The sequence below is a fragment of the Camelus dromedarius genome, chromosome 18 (genome assembly GCF_036321535.1).
Source record: "Camelus dromedarius isolate mCamDro1 chromosome 18, mCamDro1.pat, whole genome shotgun sequence".
Lineage (NCBI taxonomy): Eukaryota > Metazoa > Chordata > Mammalia > Artiodactyla > Camelidae > Camelus > Camelus dromedarius.
The window spans coordinates 9008904-9028723 of NC_087453.1; the positions used below are offsets into that span (position 1 = coordinate 9008904).

Genomic DNA, 19820 nt, shown 5'->3' on the forward strand with positions numbered 1-19820 from the left:
GGCTGTTTTGCTTCTCATTTCTTTACTGTGGGAGTCAGAGTCTTCAGCCACGGCTTTCTGAGAGGGGTGCTGTGGAAACAGTACCCACTGGACCAGGAAGAGACAGACCAGCTTCCAGACTCACTTCTTAGCCATGGGACTGTGTGCAAGTCATTTGCCCTTCCGGCACCTGAGCCTCCTTGTCTGTGGAATGATGTCCCTGCACAGCCTGCCCCTGACTCCCAGTACATGACAGCGTGGAATGAGTGCTTCGAAGTGAGACAGTCCATCCAAAAATGCCAGGGGGAGCTGATGACGACAGGCAGGGCACAGCCACGTGGAGACCAGTGTAAAGGGACAGTGTGAGAGCGGTTCTTTTACCCCCAGGTATAAACAAGGAGGAGGTACATGGGTTCATCAGAGTGTGATGCTTAACTGAAACTGCTTAAAAGAAAAAGCCATCACGATGTGGCCCAGCCCAACTATGACACCTCTAACACGTCCTTCAAGATGCTCTTGTGAACAAAGGGTCTGCGGACAAGCTTGGGAAATACTGTAACTCCATCCTTCTCTTAGAAACTCACCATGCACGTTAGCTGAAGCCTTACAGTTTAGAAACTTGTTAAACTTTATTTGTCCCAGGATTTCCCAAACTCTTTTTTGACTATGGAGTCTTTTTTCACCTAACTCACATAAATATCGGTTCCAAGGAACACATTTTTGGAAATATCACTATAATATATTACAAATACATGAGTCCCAAATGTTCATAATTAGTAGTTCTCAATATTTTTGGTCTTAAAATTATAGGCATCAACATTCCATTTGTTAGGTATTTGGTTTACTTTCTGGAATGTGAAAGCCAGAGTAACAAGCGAAAGATAAGGGAGTGCAGTATCCGGCTCTGAGGAATTCTGCTGCCTCTTCTGCCAGGGAAAATCTCAACGGACTCCTAGTACAGGGCAAGGAAGAACAGCTAGCTCCGGGCAGGCCCGCGTGGGGCTACACAGAGGCAGAACTTACCGCACAAGAAGGCCACGGTCCGGAGGGTTTGCTGCATGAGGATCTGGGTGACGGGGGACAGGTTATGGTGTGTGTAGTGAGACATCACGATGCCTGAGAACAGGATGGCCATGATGCCTGGAGAGGGACAAAGGGGCAAAGCGCACAGACGTGAACAGAGCAGAAAAGCCCCTGCCGTGCGACATACAAATAACGCCTCACATTTCCCACAAGTCCCTGGGGCCTATACTGTTAGGTGTTTTAAGAAAAAGGAGAGGAAAATAATACCTGAGGCTGCAGAGAAATGCTAAGGGCCCTTGTCTCTGGCAGCTTCATTACTGGCTCGGTGACCTTGGGCCAAGTTTCTTCCCCTCTCCAAGCCTCAGCTTTCTCATCTGTACAATGGGACTAACAGTACTGGCTCATGGAACTGTTAGGAGGGTAATGAAGGTAAATCATGTAAAATGCCCATCACAGGACCAGGGCAGGACAGGTGTGAGCCATCACTGTCATCCACAGACATAAGGAGGGCAGGTGAACCACTCTTGGGTCAGAAAGGGAACTTAAGAACTTGGGTATGGAGAACAGATGGATTTTGATTTACTTTTTTGTACTTTAATTTTGAATTTTCCCATAATCACTATGAAATATGAAAAGAGATGTGTTGTTTAAAAAAGGTGATGTGTCTTTTCTGTAAAACTCCCTACAAGAGAGTCTACAACTTCTGTTGCATACATGGGATTTGAGTCTCAGCTTCTGTCCACTGCCCCTAATCCCTGCTGAAGCGAGTTACATGGGTTGCCTCTCAGTGTCTCCCTGGCTGGGCAGCAGCAAAGACGTCTTTATTTCATGTAAGGAAGCTGAGACTTTTACAAAGTCACTAAACAAGCTGCCAAGATACATGAATTCCAACTCAAACTTTATAAGCAAAATTTTAACTCACTTCTGCCATTTTGTAGAAACAGATCACTGGCTAACTCCAATAAAAGAGTGAAAATCACAGAACTGCACTGGAGATGTTTCAACTGCTAAGCTTGCTGTATAAACAGTACCTTACAAAATACAGGAAAACCCTATTCTTTGCGGTGCCCAACAGGCATTTGTTAGCCAGAGAGACAGCAGTAGCTGGAACATTTTATCTCCTAGTACTCTTAGGAAACAGCAAATTCTTTTGTTATTTCATTTTTCCTATAAAGGAGGCTAGACAAGGAAATCCCAGCAACACTGCCCATGAGCCACATCTGACAAGCTCGGAGAAGGAAAAGGAGGGCAGGAGACTCCTTTACTTGCTACTTTAGGGCAGGGAGAAGACTCTGAAAGTCAAGAGTTGTTCTGAGCCTCTGCTCTGCTAGATAAACACAACAAGACCTCAGGCTGTTCCCTCAATTCACCTGCTCCCCTCAGTCAGTTTCTGCAAGTGACCACTTGGAGAGCTTCTCCTTCCTGACTCTGTAACAAAACCACCAATGCCACAGGCATGAGGTGAAACGGAAGGGAGAGACCAGAACCTGGGTCTGGACCTTGACCCCAACCATGGAGACTGGGGGAGGAGGACACAGCACAGACACACTCCGTTCGTATGGGATTGATCTTAAGGCTCTCCCTTCTGTGCAGTCCAATGCTAGACGGCTGGCTTCTGGGCTTTCAAAGGGCTTTGTTTCACCAGCCTGCTTCACTGCAAAGCTGAGACTTTGAAATTCTGACCCTGAAGGAAAAGTCAACTCCAGGGGAGCCTTCCAGGAGCTGCCTTCCACCCACACAAAGAGGTTGTCATAGCCCGCGGGAGTCCCGGCACTAAATAACCACTCTAGAAGGCTCTGGGAAGTCAGATCTGACAGTGAAAGGTGGAAGTTCCCCTGGGACTGAACATCAGGAGAGCCCACTGCCAGCGCCTCAAGGGAGCTTTCCTGCCACCTTGGCCTGTCCTGCCTCAGCGCTCTTCAACAAGGAGACAGGCTCAGGACAGAAGCAGTTTGGCTGGCTGGTTTCGCCAGGGGTCGGAAACCCAAACTCCTCAGGGGCCAGACAATAAAAATAAAGATAAAAATGGTCAGTGGATGGGTGGCACATGGACAAAGAAGGCACCAGCCCAACTACAAAGGGCTGATGGCAGCCCTGTGGATAAGGACCTAGTGCTGACCACTCTTCCTTCTGTTTTTTGAGAGATGCCAGAAATGTTTCTTATGGGAAATCTTCCAGCTTTTAATGACAACAACTAATTAGAATGTTTAAGAATTTTCTGAACAGATAAACAAACCCCATCTGGGGGCTGAATTTGGACTATATAAAAACCATCTGGCCCTCTGGCAAATGAAAGAGTGAACCTTTATGCCAGTCTGGTCTGGGGTCAGGGCATCTCTTAAGTTCCAGGGACTGAAGGAAAGAATCAGGGTCATCAGTGGGTGCAAAAGCCCCAGGGACAGCCCAAGTGTCTGCCTTACGTGCCCTCCCTAAGCCAAGGTGACATCTCCACCACCCAGACCACCCTCATCCACTGCAGCTGCCACCGGCACAGGCTGCAAAAACAGTGAAGGGGGAAATGGTGCCAAAAGGCTCATGCCTGGAGATAAAATGTCTGGATATTTGAAACATGCCCTGTAAGAAAGAATCCTGACACATTTACTTCTTTTAGAAGGCAAAATCATTTAAGGAAGCGGATGACAGTGCAACGAACTGGTCAGCCTCTTAGAGGGAGAAGGGAGGGAGGGAGAAGGGAGGAAATCCACTTCTAGTCTCAGTTAAATCCATTGTTTCAAATGCAATTAAGGAACAGAGTAGAGGGATTCAAGTCCAAAAGGCAGAAGCTGAAAGTATCATGTACAATTTCTACCACTTGCAATTTACTGTGGGTACAACAGGAGGCACTTCTGAAAGGCTGAGTCAAACCACAGTCAGTTTTTTCTGTGAATTGCCCAACAATAAACATATTTTGCTATAAAACATCCAGACTCAGGGGTAAAGAGTAAAACAAGAGACTCTATTCACACCGCCTGCCCACAGGTAACTACCATTAACCGTTCGACGTGCAGCTTGCCAGCGCTCTTACTACGCCATTACAAAGTTCATACTATCTTTTAAAAAGTAGTAACAGGACTGTATTATAGATTATGGCACATATTCCTGGCACAGAGATTTTTGAAAACTCCTCTAACACTCGTATTTGTATGTATAACACAATCCTAACTCCTTCCAGGCCTACAGCACCCTGCAGGGCGGGGGCTGTGCCCCTTGGTCCCAGCCACACTTGTCTCCCTGCTCTTCCTGGAGTGTGCCAAGTCCCCTCAGGCCTACCTGAGACCCTGAGTACCTGCTGTTCAGCTGCCGATCACTCAGTCCCCAGATCCTCCCCTGGCCGGCTCCTTCTCACCACACAAGTCAGCCCCAGTGCCACCCCTTCCAGGACACCTTCCTGACCCACTATCTCATGATGCTTCTGCCCCCAGGGCTACTCTATCACATTTTTCTGATTTCTTTTTTTAACCTCATTTCTCACTACCTGAAATTATCGTATGTGTTTGCTTACTTTTTTTTTTTTATCTTTCTTTTGCAGAAAAACACCTGATCTTGTCGTGTTTACTATAAGCTCTGATACCAAGGAGAGTTCTTGGCATAGCGTAGTATTCACTGAATGGATGAATGAATGGTTTTTCTTTCTTAAAATTTAACAATGTATCTTGGAGCTCTTTCCATGGCAGTACAAATTGGTCAAATTCATTCTTTAAGTGGCTGCATAGTATTTCATACGAAATATGGAGTCAAATGTACACAATCTTTCCCACTACTGATAACCATTTAGTTACTTCCAATTTTTCTCTCATAGGCAGTGCTGCAAAGGAATTCCTTGGATACACACCTGTGCACATGAGTGTTGTATAACACATCCCATCTTTGGCCAACATCTTCCCAACATTTTACATAAAGTGTTATGTCCTGATCAATCTTACAAATTTATCCTTCAGCCGCCAAAGTTCCATTCTCTGTGACTCACCCTGACAGAGAGTCGCTCTACCCAAGTCCCCTCCTTCAGCCTAGAGTTGGCCGAACTGGCAAGGGTGGAATCTGTTCATCTTTGAATTTTTAGAGCCAGAGGGCAAAGTGGCCCTCAAACTTGCTTGAATGAATGACAGTACTAGTTAGCGCTGACGGAACTAGAACAAAGACTCTGAGAATAGCTAATGCTTACTGAGTAATGATTAGGGCGATTATTCAATTTGCTGTTAAAACCAGGACACTTCTGAGGATAAAAGGGGGTGTTATTAATTTATCGTGTTGGAACAAAAGGGGAGAACTGGGAGTGTCAGGGCTGACCAGGATGCATGGTCACCCTGACATGATGCACACTGATGCCTCTGCCAGGACTCTCACCTGCATCTTCACCACAAGCCTCAGGGGTGCTTTTCTTATGTCTACTTCACACAAGGAAGTGGATGCTCAGAGTGGCTGAGTCTGCTGTCTGAGGTGACAGGGTTAATGAGAGACGGAGTTTGGATGCAAACCCAGGTCTGTCTGGTGTCCTTAACCACTGTGATCTAAACATATAAATTTAGGCAAATGATTCCTAGGGAAAGTGTCCTGCTCAGTGGTCCTGGTAACCACTCACTCAGTCCTTTGTGACCGTCAGGAAAAGCAGAGCACAAAGAGGAAGGAGAGGCCAGCACTGTCACCTTTCCCGTTCGTTCTCCTGCAGTACGAAGCTATCCTACCTGCCTCTGAGAACGCTGTGTGACAAACAGCCCCAGGGCAGAGGTAGATGAGTGTGTTCTTGGCTTGTGTGTGCTCTCTTTGGCCCCATTAGCGTGTACAGCAGAGGTCCCTAAGAAAACAAAACCTCTACAAACAGAAAACATGGCCTCTCTGAGGAAAAGACAAGAAAAACACTCCCTTGTTTTAATCACAAATTTCAAACGGAGGATGCATGAAATATGTGTCTTTGCCAACAGGTACTCAGTGTTCCTCTCAAAGGGGTGGAGAACAATTTAGAAAAACAGAGGTAAAAATAGCTAGGCTAGAGCCAAATGACTCATAGGTAATGTTTATGCGAGTGCCCAAACTCAGGAAACGTAAGAGAGGGAATGGGATAGCAGATACCGTGATAAAATGATCCAAGAGAACTTGGATTAAAAACAAACAAGACCCTGAGGTTTACAAAGTTCTCCAGTGAAAATGGCCAGAGTCCTCTCTGCTTCCTCCTTGGCAAGACCTGCTCACAGAGAACCCATGTGTGGCTCCAGATAGTGACCTGTGGGAAGGAGGATTCTGTCCAACGGAGTCATCAGAAACTGCCGGGACTTCCCCTTTGCCCGTGAAGAAATAATTGCTACGAAAAGTGCCGTCCTGCCATAAACAACTAGCAAACCTGATAAAAGATACGAGGCAAAACTGTTCTCTGATGTTGAGCAGGAGGCAGGGTAGGGCTTGATTTCTGTCAGAAAGGCAACAAGGTGGCTACCCCAGCCCCAGCCCAGCTTACTGGGTGGATGGAGTTTCCAGGCTGAGGGAAGGGAACCCCAAACTAAGTCCAGCAGTTTCAGTCTTGCTGGGAAGAGGAGCCAGATGAGAGAAGGTGGAGGCCAAAGCAGCCAGAATACCTGAGAGGAGGCACCGCCCAGAGGGCAAGCTCTGGGGAGCCACACCCGGGTCTTCTAGAATCTTGGGCCAATATCACTCTGCACTCGAGTGGGGCGAGATTCCGAGAGGCTGGGGAAAGAACTTTAAAAGGAGTAGGCTGAATAATTGCTTAAGTGGACACAGAGCTGGGAATAGTTTGTGCTCCCACCAGGCAGAGTGGAATAATCTCATAATCTGTGAGACATGAGGTACAGCCCTTAGAAGGGCAAGGCCTTCATTCCTAGGACTACTCTGGACCTGCCCTGACAAAGTTTAAAAGCAGACCTCAAAAGGATTAACCTCATTCCAAGAAACTTAGATACATGCCAGAAGAAAGTTCTCTCTGAAGGAACACAATAAAATCCAGTATTCAACAATGCAATAAAGTTCACAATGACTGGCATCCAATCAAAAATGAGTAGGCAAGCTAAGAGTAGGAAAATGTGAGTTATAAACAGAAGAAAATTAATTGACAGAAACAGACCCAGAATTGACTCAGATGATGGAATAGCAAACAAGGACATTAAAACAGCTTTAATAAATATGCTCCATATGCTCAAGAATGTAGAGATAATCATGGACACGATATGGAGAGAAATGGAAGATATAAAAATGACTCAAAGAGAACTTCTGTAGATGAAAAATCCAGTATCTGAAATGAAAAATACACTGGATGGGATTAACAGGAGACTGAGCATAGCCAAAGAAGAGACTATCATAAAAAAGAATTTTTTCTTTTTAAAGGCAAAGGATATTGTAATTGGAGTCCCAACAGGAGAGCAGAAAGGAACAGAAAAAATATTTCAAGACATGAAAAATTTATCAAATTTGATGAAAGCTATAAACTTGCATAAACTATAAACCCAAAAAACTCAAGGAATCCCAAGAATAATATAAAGAGAACCGAGGCACATCAAAATCAAATTGAGACACACCTATCAAAATGGCTGAAGTTTTTAAAATTAAAATAAGTGTTGGTGAGGATATGAAGCAGCTGGAACTCCCTCATACATTCTGGCGGTGATGCAAAATTGTCCCGGCGTTTCGTGAAACACTTGGCAGTTTCTGATAAAGTAAAATATATACCTACCATGTGACCCAGCAACCTTACTCCCAAGATAAATGAAAATATGCACAAATATTCCTAGAGAAAATCTGGAAAAGTCCAAATGTCTTTCAAATGGTGAATGGAAAAAATGGGCTCAATTTGCTGTTTATACTGGTTTATACTAGTGATACACAGTAAAATCATGGTGTGTCTCAAGAATATTACTATAATTGAAAGAAATGAGTCACAAAAGACTACATACTACATGATTTCCTTTCTATGACATTTATATTCTGGAAAAGGCAGAACTATAGTGAAAGAACGCAGTGGGTGCCAGAGCCCAGGGCCCAGGGATAGGCAGAGGGATTGACTGCCCTTGGCAGTCTGACCGCATCCTCTGAGTGAAAGCTCTTTGGACGGCTTGTTTTGAGAAACAGGCAACACTGGGAAAGATACTTTGATCTCTGCTACAGGATGGTGCATAAAGAGCAAATGTGATGGAGACAACACTGAGCTCCTGGATCCAGCCAGGTCTAAGTCCAGATGTGTCCCTAGAGAGCCAGTAAACCCCTCTTACTGCTTAAGCTCTTCTGAGTTGTAACTGTCTCTTGTGATTGAGAGTGACCCAAATTACATAACCTCTTTCACCGGGCAGGACAGTGCACCGTCAACCCCAGCATTTCAATGCTCTCTGTCACTTACCCGAGAGTGAGATTCCTTCTGCGAGCCCATAAGGAAGATAAGCAAAAATGATCATCATGCCAAACTCCAAGGAAGGCGTTTTCCTCAAGTCAATATGCTTTAGCACGTGAATGACAATTGTCAAGGAGAAATAATCAAAGGACAGTTGACAGTGAGCTAGAGAAGTCACAGAACTGCTGCCTTCCAAATATAAATGAAAGGTAAACAAACAATGGACACAAAGATTTGGGAACATTCCAAGGTAAACAGTGAAAATTTATCATTATGGATTTTTTTCTTTGTAGGGAGACTCTTATTTGAAGAAAGGGAATCTGACAAAAGACGGAGAGATATAAATTCCTGAGACAAATGGTAGGAGAAAATTAAAATCACCCTAAGTCAATTCATTTGGAAATGCCGACTTGGATGGCTGAGAGCTGGGGGTGGGGGCAAAGTTGCAGACACACTGAGGACAGGCCACACTGCCAGGTTCCTTCCAGGGCCACGTCCCTCTTCCACTTCTCTGATGACATTAGATGAGATCACTAATGGGGCTTCTAGAACCCTGGGGTTCAATGAAGGACCTTCTTTCTGATTTTTGGACATTTATAAACTTACATTCCTGTGAAAGGAGAGTCTTCCACATACTCAAACGTTGTTCACATGCCTATGCTGGAGCTCACAGCACTACTTACTGGGCTTCGTTACAGTAGATGCCTTGGTCCCCCCCATATTTAAAAGAAAGAGATAAATATAAAGGAAAATACTGATCTGGTAAAAGTTTTCTTTTCCATTCTGTTTATTGGTACAATATGAGAAGTTGTCAGCCAACTCAGTAGAGCCTTTAGACTTCTGGACAAAGGAGTCGAGGGGAAAATTCACAACAGGATGGCAGACAAACATGCCTGTCTCAGGCAACAGAGGCTTTTCTGGCCATCTGTGAGACAAACTGCTGATGCAGGAGGGCCAGGTGGCCATCTCCCCAAGACGCACACAGGCTTAGGCTCACACAGAAATGATCTGATGCCTGTTCCTATTTTAAACATGATGAATTTTCTACAGCAATAAAGGTGTCAACGGCCTTAACAAGACTCTTTGCTCCTCTGGCTGGAAAAGCTTATGGGTTGTTAAGCAACAAAATCAGCGCAGACAACTTAGATGGAGCTCACTTTGAAAGTCTCTTTTCCGGTCCTTCCAGATAAATAGTGTCAGTGGGGTAGAGATTTTCTTGATTTGATATTTTCAAAGGAAATTAATTTCCAATTTTCTGAATGTGAAACGTGAGACAGTGGAAAATGAAACTCATCTGAAAGTGGTCAGCATACTCTGGGAACCGAGAAGCCCTCAAAATCAGAGCTGGTATCCAATAGTTTACATGTTTTTCAGGCTTTGAAAAGTGACATCCTAGATTTCACATGTTAAATTTTAAAATCTTCGAGCTTAAATTAAAGTGTTCCTGAAACCAAAACTAAGCATAAAAATCCTCCTTCAAATATGACTTTAGACTAAAATGGGCTCCCTTAAGGAACTGGAGAAAATGACGTGAGATGGATGTAATTAAGAATAATCTTCTCAGCCACGCGTTTTCATCATATTAAAAGGATATTAATGCAGAGATTAAGCCAGTGAGAGTGCCGAGTGCTGCTGAGCCAAAGAACATTTTGAGGAAGTAGCCAAGGGCTTGTAAAAATGTTTGCCACCCACTGACATCTGATACATTTTTCCTTGTTAAACCTTCAGCTGTGCTAGGAAGCAAAAGAAAAACAGAAAGAAATTAAAATATGATAGACAAAGTTTTAGAAATTAACGTAGAACTCAAAACTTACTTCATGCTTATTCTCTTTCATTCATTCCAACATGCAAACCACTAGTCAAACATTTATTTGTTCACCTACTTTGTTCCAGGCACCCTGTTAGTTTCTGGGGCTTCAGAGATGAGAACAAGTCCCTGCCCTTAGGGGGCTCTATAGTCTAATGAGGGAGAAAAACAAGTCTGGAACAAGGACCGTCTCGAGAAACCCCTGTGTAGAAACAGGGTGAGCATCTCACTCAGATGGGTAGTGGGCAAGGAAGGTTCTTCATGCCGTATGGGCTGGGTTTAGACTTAGGATAAAGAAGAGTTAACCAGGTGAAGAAATGAGGGGAAGCACCAAGGCAGAGGGAGCAGCGTGCGTGGAGGCAGGGAGCCCAGGACCACGAGCAGCACGGCCTAGGAGCATTCAGTCACGCAGATCACTGTGGGTAAAATGGGAACACGGCGTTGGGGGAGGGGCTGGTGGGGAGGACGTGCCAGGAGGTAAGGCGGGAGCAGCAGGCAGTGCCAGGACCTGTGCGAGGCTTTGGATGAACTAAGCCAAGGAGTTGGTATTTCATCTTGAAGGCCCTGGGGAATCACGGGGAAAGTTTTCAATGTGGGGTGAGGGTGGGGGACTGGGGATCCTGTGAGATAAAACCTAAAGTCAAGGCTGTGGCATGAAGTCTGAGTAGAATGGAGTACCCTAAAGAAGAAATATCAGTGGGTAAGGCCGAGTAGGGGGGATTTGGGAGGCATCAGGAGGGAGGAAGAATTGAAAAAACTTCCCTTTCACAGTTAACAGAACAAAGTAAAATGCCAGCAGCCCTTAAGCCATTAAACTCAATTGTTGCTTTTATCCCTGAAGGTAAAACCATTATAATAGAGTTCTTCTCATTAAACATCCTCCCAGCAGAGTCCACCCTCTCTCAGATCCATTCACTTCTCTCCCTCCCTCGGCTACTATCCTCATCCCAGGGCTTCTGCTTCGTGGGTCTCTCTCTTTACATCCTGGTCTTCCTAGGAGCACCCATTCTCCACTCAGTGGCCTGAATGATCCCCTTAAAATGCACATCTGACCAGGTTACTCCCCTGTTCAAAGCCTGTCGACGATTTCCTGCTGCTTTTAGGAAGAAGCTCAGTCTTCTAAGCAGGACCTGACTCCTCCCCACCATACCTCTAGAGCCCATCTCCTCATTCATGTTGGGTCCCACTGCCACTGTCACCACCCTGTAGGGCATCTGTCAGCCTTCCTGGGCTCTAGCTGATTCCGGGTTTGTTCCTCAGGGACACCTGCTTCCACACAGGCCAGCCCATTTACAGGCTCTCTTGGTGCCTGACTTCTCCACAGCATGCGAAACTCATGAATCATTCCACGAGGACCAAGCCTGTGTCCATCTTGTTCACTGCCATATGTTCAGAGCCCAGCACACAAAAGGTACTTAACAAATTTTTGTTGAATCAGTAAACAAAACAAGGAATTGTTAATGGTAATATTCAGCTTCAATAATCAGCGTTTCATGAATTGGTATAATTTTAAAGCAGGATAAAAGAGTGGCTTGGTGAGGAAACCTCAGCCTTTCATGGTGATTCACAGCACAATATAACATCATAAAGGTTCTGAGAAGTCCTGCAAAAAAGAAAACTAACTTTTTTTCACACAAAAATTTCCCAAACTCACCCAAATGCACAAGCTTCCCCATTCTCTCTCTTTGCCAGCAGATCACAAGTGAACATCCCATCTTGGGAAATGCTGGGAGCCAACAGGGTTCTTACTGGGAAAGTGCTCTTGAAGGCTAAGGTCACCTATAGCTCCCAAATAGGTCTGTGAACCACATGCGTAGCGTCCTGCCCCCTCCCCATTTCATTACCACAGCAGAACACTGGTTAGGAACACTGCTTTCTTTTTATGCAAAGGAGGCTAAGGCCCAAAGAGAGTGGCTAGCTGGGTGAGGTCACACCAACGATTAACAGCAGACCCAGGGCTCAGGTCAATGGTTTCTGAACTCAAGATAAATGAAGGTAGAATCTGGACTCTTTCTGGCCTGGTAATTTTTGTACATTTTATTTTTTCAGGTCATGTTCCTCACAACTTATAGAATAAAAGACAATGCTGTTCAGGATCCATTTCATGACCTTTCAATGCAGCTAGAGAGAACAAAAGGTTTCCTCTACAGCAATTGTTACAAGAATAATTGTCATAGAAACAATTCAAAGCTAAAAATAATTTAATTAAAATTAATGAAGAAACAGAAGATACTTAGTTTTCTGATACTTATAAAAGTGAAAACACATGAATGACTGAAAAATTGTGCTGAACACTGGAATTTGACACATTGTAAAATGATTATAAATCAATAAAAAATGTTAAAAAAAAAGTGAAAACATTTAAACAGGGGTAATCCATTCACATATTCAGTTACAAAAATAAATGTGTCATTGGATCACTTAGAAAATGGTCATTTATGAAGTATAGCCTTAAAAACAAGATGCGATTCTACCTTGTAACCAAGGAAAGCTGATGACAGCTCCCTCCCGTCCTATAAACCAAGGCAGGCCAGCCATGCCCTCTCTCTCTCTCCATCTCCCTCTTCTACCTGAAAATGCCTACCTGGCTCCCAGATAACTGATCTGAGAAGCCTTTCTCAAAATCCTTCACAGTGGTAGCTAAGGCATGCATGCACTGTGTTCACTTTTCTATGAGCATCTTTCTTCCATCTTGGACCATGTTCATCAAATTCAACTGGTCTCTGAGCAGGTCTGGCACACACACCAAATGCTGAGTGGACGACCAACCTTTAGCATGTCTGGGGAGTCAGTGAGACTGGACGTGGCTTAGGTCAGTCACACCTACCCCAGTCTGTGTACCAGCTGCAGTGGAAGTGGAGGCTGGAAACCACATATGCATGTGGTCCACAGATCCAATTTGGGGAACTGTCATCATAGGTGATCTTGGCCTTCAAAAGCACTTTTCCAGGAAGATTCTCTGGCTACTTACAATGACTCCATCATTTCTCATTATAAAAAGAAAATATCTCCTAACCTTTGGTTTTTCTGCAGCAAAGAGACCTGGAAAAGCTTAGAAAAGATCCTATTTCTGACAGATTAAAGCAAAAAATATATTAGAGACAAAACAGATGAGTTTCGCTCCTAATGTATAAAAATAATTTGTGAAGTCACCTCTGATTCAGGCAAAATTCTTTGTCACAAATGTTCAATACATGTAACCAGGACACAAGATAAAAGTAAAAACCAGAAAGCTAAGAAGCTTTCAAAGTTGATCTTCAGAAAAAATACTGCCGTCAAAAATTTTTAAAGGTCTTACATCATGATATAGATAATTTCCAAATAAAGCTATAGAAATTTTTGCCAAGAGAAATGTGAAAAAGCCAACAATGGGGAACTGATTAAATAGATCATAGTAAATCTATACATGGAATACTCTGTAAGTAGTAAAATGATGTTATGGAAGATTATTTTTTCAATAAAATAATCTGTTCAATGGAAAACTTACAATATAGTATATATCTATCTAAATTAAAAATCCTTCCTCCATCCCTCCTTTCCTTTCTCTGAGTTTTCTAAATTTCATATGAAGAATACAGGTATTACTTCAGGATACACACACACACACACACACAGACACACCCATACATACACATACACATACTATATATATATTTGTTTTGTTTAAGGTCTGCTGAGTACTTATTTCAAATACACAACATTTGGTAAGTTCTTCCTGCAAAAGTAGGGCAAAATCAGAACAAACATATGAAATAATAATTAAGGGACAGGAGCAGAAGAGGAAAGAAGGGATCTCAGCTTAACTGGTGGCAGATGCTTTTTCACATAGAATCCTATTTAACTATTCAATCCTCAAATCCAATCCTAGGCTGAGACATTATCACCATCACTTTACTGATGAGAAACCTGTAGCTCAAAGAGGTGAAGGAGCTGACCCAGGGTACCACAGCTATAAGGGGCCATCACTGGGATGTGAACCTAGCTCAGCTTGACTCCCAAGCATGGGCTCTTTCCATTATAAAACATTCTTTTGTTTCAACATAAGAATTCTGAATGTAGTCTACAGCAAGGCTTTTAAGAAAATGCTGACTACCACAGAGTGGTTATGCTTTGCAAGAAATCCCACAACAAAGGAGACAAGTCCAAATTAAATGGAAATTCTACTTTTTTTTTTTTTTTAAATGGAGGTACTGGGGATTGAACCAGGACCTCGTGTATGCTAAGCAAGAGCTCTACCACTAAGCTATACCCCTCAACCCCGGACATTTTATTCTTTAACAGAACACAGATTGGCCCCTAAATTTCTCTTAGCTTGTCTCTGATACACTGTCGAGGGCTCTTTTCTTCAATGGCTTTGTCTGTGCCTTCTCTGTTTTTTGGTAAAACTGCTTGGGTCTCTTGCCCATACATACTAATGATCACCACAAAACGCGGAGTGCAAGGAAACAGCCCTGTGGCAGATGAACGCATTTGAAATGATCTTAGATTCATCTCCTTTTCCCAATGACTTCTTGACATTTTATGATTAAAATTTAATTTCTCAGATCCTATCAATAAGGGCAATGATACTAACGAACATTTGAAAAAGATCTGTAGTTTCCAAAGGAGCTTTCACATAACAGCACCTTAGGGTACCTGTTAGTACCACGACCTTATCCTACAGCTGCAAAAAGGAAGGTGACGTGCGTCAGCTCCCAAGTGGGAGAGAAGGGCCTCTGTCAGCCACTTTTGTCTGGAACAATGCTGCCCAAACACTGATCCCTCAGCTGGCTGTGCCATTATCACCTGGAGAACTTATTAAAAACCTAGGTTTTAGGACTCACCCCAGACCTCCTGAATCAGAAGCCCTGAGGATGGGGCCTGGGAGTATCACATTTAATAAGCACCCCTGGTGATGCTGATGAGAAGTTGGGCTCAAAAGCACTGTTAAAAGTAGGTCCTAAAAGGTGGACTCTCCTCTAAACACCCTGGGCCTTGACAGTATTCCTGGGACATGTCAAAGCTTGTCAGGACAGAAAGAGAAACAGTGAACCCAACACCCAAAGGACAAGAAATTGTACACGCAGCTGCATCCTCTCATACAAGGACCTTCAGTCCTGTCACTTGAAGAAAGCACACTTACTTGGTCAGGACAATGGAGACTGCGTCGTTGAGAATGCTCTCCCCAAAAACCAGCATGTTGAGCACTGGGTCCACATGAAGTGCATTGAAAATAGCAATAGTAGCCACTGGATCCACAGCAGAAATTAGGGAGCCAAACGCAAAACTGCCAAGAAGAGAAAAGGGAGGGGTAATTCTGTAACACTTAACATTTGGTCCACACAGGAAAATATTATCGTCAAAGGCTACATTTAGTAATAACGTTAACAGTACACGCTGTAGCTGAAGTAACTACAGAAAATGGTGCCTTCTTTTCCACTTATAATATCTGCTAATTGACACTGTGGTGGAGCAGTGAAAGGCCCACTCTACCGGGAGTGGTTAGGAATGGCCTGGCTTTCCGCTGGAAGTACTAAGGCTTTATTTCGACCAATGATGGTGGGAAGATTTTTGCTTAAATATATAACAGACCTCTTGGCCTTCTTGGGCAGAGCAGCTAGAACCATGATGGCTTGGAGGGCCTCCCTCAAATGGCCCAAGTGCTCCCGGGTCTCACCTCTGCTTTGCCCCCGGCCACCAGGCCACCAAAATGCCATCTGTGAACAATCCCAGCCTCCATTCAGATTTGCAACATCTAAAAAGTGCCAAAGTCAGCAGCAAATCCAGCATGCTTCAGGGGACGGGTGGCTTGGGTGGCAGACACCAACACCAATGCTGGCTCCCACCAGGCCAGAGGCTCTCACCAATAGTGCCCATGAAGGTCTAACTACCTCTAACATATACCCACTAATTGCCTAGTATGTTTCAGGCACTGAGGCTAATAATAACGGCAAACATTTATGTGGCACTTACCACATCCCAGGCACTGTTCTAAGCACTTTATGTACAGCAACTCAATAATCCACACAGCAACCACAGGAAATAGTACTAGTATTTCTCTGATTACACAGGAGAAAACTGAGGGACTATGAGGTTAAGGAACTCATTCAAGGTCAGAAAGAAATTCTAAGCCAGGATTTAAACACAGGTCATCTGCCTCAGAGCCGGTGTTCTTAACCTCTACTCTGGATACAGCAAAACTCGGAGACTAAGACCAATTTAGAAAATGGCAAGTGTTCCAACGGGAGTCAGGGCGATGGGAGAGAGTAACATGGCAGGGTGGTGTGGGGGGATGGGGTGGGGAGCGCTTAGACTGGGTGGTCAGCAAAGGCCTCTGTGAAGAGATGACACTTACTTAAACAAGGACCTACATGCAAGAAGCAAGTAGGCCAAGCCAAGACCTGGGGGAATTGACAAGAGCAAGCTACCTCTGAGGTGGAGCAAGCTTGGATGCCTGAGAGACAAAACAGGGAACGTGGCAGTAGCAGGTGATGGTGAGTGGCCGGAGACGTTAGAGGCTGGGAGGGACACTAGGAGGGAGGCAGTGCCGGATCACCTCGCAAGGCCTTGTGGGCTGCCTCAGGAGCCTGGATGATTATTCTTTCAGCCCGTGTGTCTTTTTCCCCTTAGAGTTCTTGCAAGCCCTCAATTCCTTCAACGGCTGTGCCTGGCACGGCTTTCCTTCCAGCTCAGCAGAACGGCTAGGTCTGCCCCCTACCATAACACAAGGCAAAACACGGAGCCCCAAGGGGACAGCCTGGGTAGAGACGTAAGTCAGAGACTGTCCACCCTCACCAAGCTTGCAGTCTGGGAATGAAGAGGAGCTCCTTGGCCTGGACCAGAGTGTGCTCTGTCCACTGAACATCACCAGCAGGCACCCATAATCATTTGACTCGGGCTCAGGGAGGGGAGTGCTGGCGGGATGGGATGCCTGGCTGCCTTGCAAGTTACAGTTCTCATCATAAATCAATAATCTGGCATTCTGGTTTCCATGGCAGCTCCCTGTGGGTTTGATTACTGTGAATTCATGGAGGAGAGTCTGCTTACTTCAAGGACAGCCTCCAGGTTCCAAGCTGAGGAGCAGGCCCCAAAAGACATCTCAGTTCAAACTTCAGGTCTCAGAATTTCCCTGTCCTCACAGAGACTGTCATGTGTATGATGAGCTGTGACCTGACCTGCCTCTCGCCTCGCTGTGAGTGCCAGGGGTGGGTGCTGTGTTTTAGTCATGAGTGTATTCCCAGGATGTGTACTGAGCATGGCCCAGAGATATCTGCGGAAGGCAGGCAGGCAGGCAGGCAGGTGAGAGAGAGGGAAGGAAAGGTAACTCAACCCACAGCTGCCGGCCAGGGAGGCCCTGACTTGTTAGCAGCTGGCCTTGAGACCCTCGCTCTGCAACCAGACATAGGGATTCTTGTTTCTCTGCCCCTTCTTTTATTCCTACTCTGATCACCCACAGCAACATAACAGGGGCCTTGAAGGAAGAGGAGTGTCTAAAGAGTGTATCCCCAAGCGAGGGTGGGGGCCTGGGGGCCTGTGATGAATTGTGCACTGAGTGCTGATTTTATGAGGCTCAGCTGGCCCCTCCCTCTGTTCCCCAATAAGTGCAGAGTGGACAGCACCCAGCACTCCCATTTTCCTGTGAAGCTGCATCTTCTTCACTCTCCATCCATGTAGTTGTGTGGGGCCCTAGGAGTAGGTGGGAGACCGAAGCTTGGTCAGAGGGCCATTGCCAGGCATTTCACCAGGTCGCTGGGAATTAAGTTGGCCTTTTCAGTAGAGATGGCTGAAGTGAGGGTGACAGTGAGCTCAGAGCCATCGTGCTGCCACGTAGGGTGAGAGCACCCAGGGATGACACCGTCCAGAGAAGAGCTGAGCTAACAGTGAGAGGAGAGAGTCCTGACACTGTGGGCCCCCAAGGCTGTCATGCCAGAAATTGTCATGTCAATTGGAAATTGAAGAGCAGGAACTAGAAGATGGACTGATGAATGGACAGAGGGATGGACAGATGGAAAGATCTGTGTTAAAGCAAATCTAGTGAAACAGTCACTGTAGAATCTAAGCGGTCATGTGGGTGTCCACTGTACAGTGCTTCACTTTTTCTGTGTGTTTGAAATTTTCATAATAAAAAGTTGGACAAAATGCTTTGCCTAAATCATATAATACATTTAGCTTTGGTAGAGAATCTAAATTGGGGCACAGTATTTCTGACAGTGAACACAGGAAGTCTGAAATAGGAACTGCCTGAATCATGGAGAGGCCTGAATCTAAGCGGTCATTTAATCTTGCCATCAGCTGCTCCACTTCATGCCTTACCAACCAGCCTTCTAAAAGGCCAGAAGCTAGAAGTTCAACTTAAAATGTGTTTTCTTTATTTCATCCTCTCAAAAGATAGCAAATTCAACCAAATAAAAAGAAAACAGAGACAGGAAGCTAATTCAGGGTGTGTCCATAAGTGAGCAAGCTCTCCAGCATAACACCAATGAAGCGAAATCTTCTGTGGAACAAAGTTATTTTTCTATTTTCTATAGTGCAGAGGTCTTTGGTCCGTGAGTCTCATGTTTGACCTGCATGGTGTTTTGAAAAATTTGGATTAATCTGTCAACATTTCAAAACAGGAAAATTCCTTATTAAAATCTAGAAACTTGGCCTGTTTTGAAAAAAAAAATTAAGTACCTGGTAATCCTGACCTCATATTCTCATGTGGTAATTACTTGGTGGAGCTGAGAAGTGGCTGTCCCCTTCAGACAGGGTGGGTTCTCTGGTTCACCACCGTCACCACCCCTAGACACGCACCTGGCCAGCTTCACTTCTGTTAGGGGCTTTGCCTGGCCCTGCAGCCATGTGGGTTTGTGACTGCTGGTTAATTTCCCCCAGAGAACCCGTTCCCTCCCATGCTATGGGATAGCCATTTTCTAGGAAGAAAGGAAATGTCTGCACACACAGAGAGAAGCTCTACTTGACTCTTATTCTGCATGTCTAAGGGCCATTTCCTTTACTCCTTTCCTCCTGAACATCCTCACCATCGGTTCAATTCAATTGCACAAGGGTTTATCTAGCATTTTTTGTATCTCTAACCAGTTGCCCCAAAACAGGTTGAAGGATTGAATGCTGTGACAACGTCCTTTACACATACAGGATTTTGAGCATTTCTTTTCTGTTGCAAAATACCTACAAAATGCAGGGCATCAATTCTGCTTTACTTCTGATCCTTGTGGAACAGGAATGTGACTTTTGCTACTTGTTTATATATCAAGACTATCTTACAACAAAAGCTTTGAAATTCATGTCCCTGGGGAGAAAATGAGATTGGATTTGATGTTATCAGAAGCACATTTCTCACGAAAAGGGCCCCAAGATTCTAATCTCCAAGTTGCTACTAATGGCTGTAAGCTCTGGTTGGCCCAATGGAAGGGACCCAGGGCTGAGCACTGGGTCCCACTTTCTAGCTCCCCAGCCCTGCCACAGACAGGACAGAACCAAACGCTCCTGGGAGAGAAGCACAGATCAAGGCTGCACACCCACTGGACTTCGCAAGGAGGGGAAACCAGGCTGCACTCCGTGTGTGCACTTTTTTAGCACTAGATGTGGTATCTTCCAAGAGACAGCTGTCTAGGTTGCTTCTCGCTAAGCTGATTATGGAAATTCCTAGACTGGGCTCCCAGACAGCAGCTCGGACTGCCCCACGGAGTGGCTTCAGACCGAGGA

The 19820-nt window shown here is 44.8% G+C and overlaps 1 protein-coding gene across 6 annotated transcripts in view; it reads right to left on the reverse strand.

The window, feature by feature from the left end:
- Positions 1-19820, reverse strand: part of SLC9A8 (solute carrier family 9 member A8) — a 63793-nt gene that overhangs the window by 15329 nt on the left and 28644 nt on the right. For all 6 annotated transcript variants that reach the window (XR_010385022.1, XM_010978653.3, XM_064496992.1 and 3 more), the window contains 4 exons: positions 15259-15402; positions 9924-10062; positions 8339-8444; positions 1003-1119 (listed from right to left, as the gene is read on the reverse strand). Coding sequence is in view for 5 of the 6 variants with exons in the window: in XM_010978653.3 (XP_010976955.1) it covers positions 1003-1119; positions 8339-8444; positions 9924-10062; positions 15259-15402 (506 nt within the window). In the remaining variant the exon portion in view is untranslated. The remainder of the gene's footprint in view (positions 1-1002; positions 1120-8338; positions 8445-9923; positions 10063-15258; positions 15403-19820) is intronic.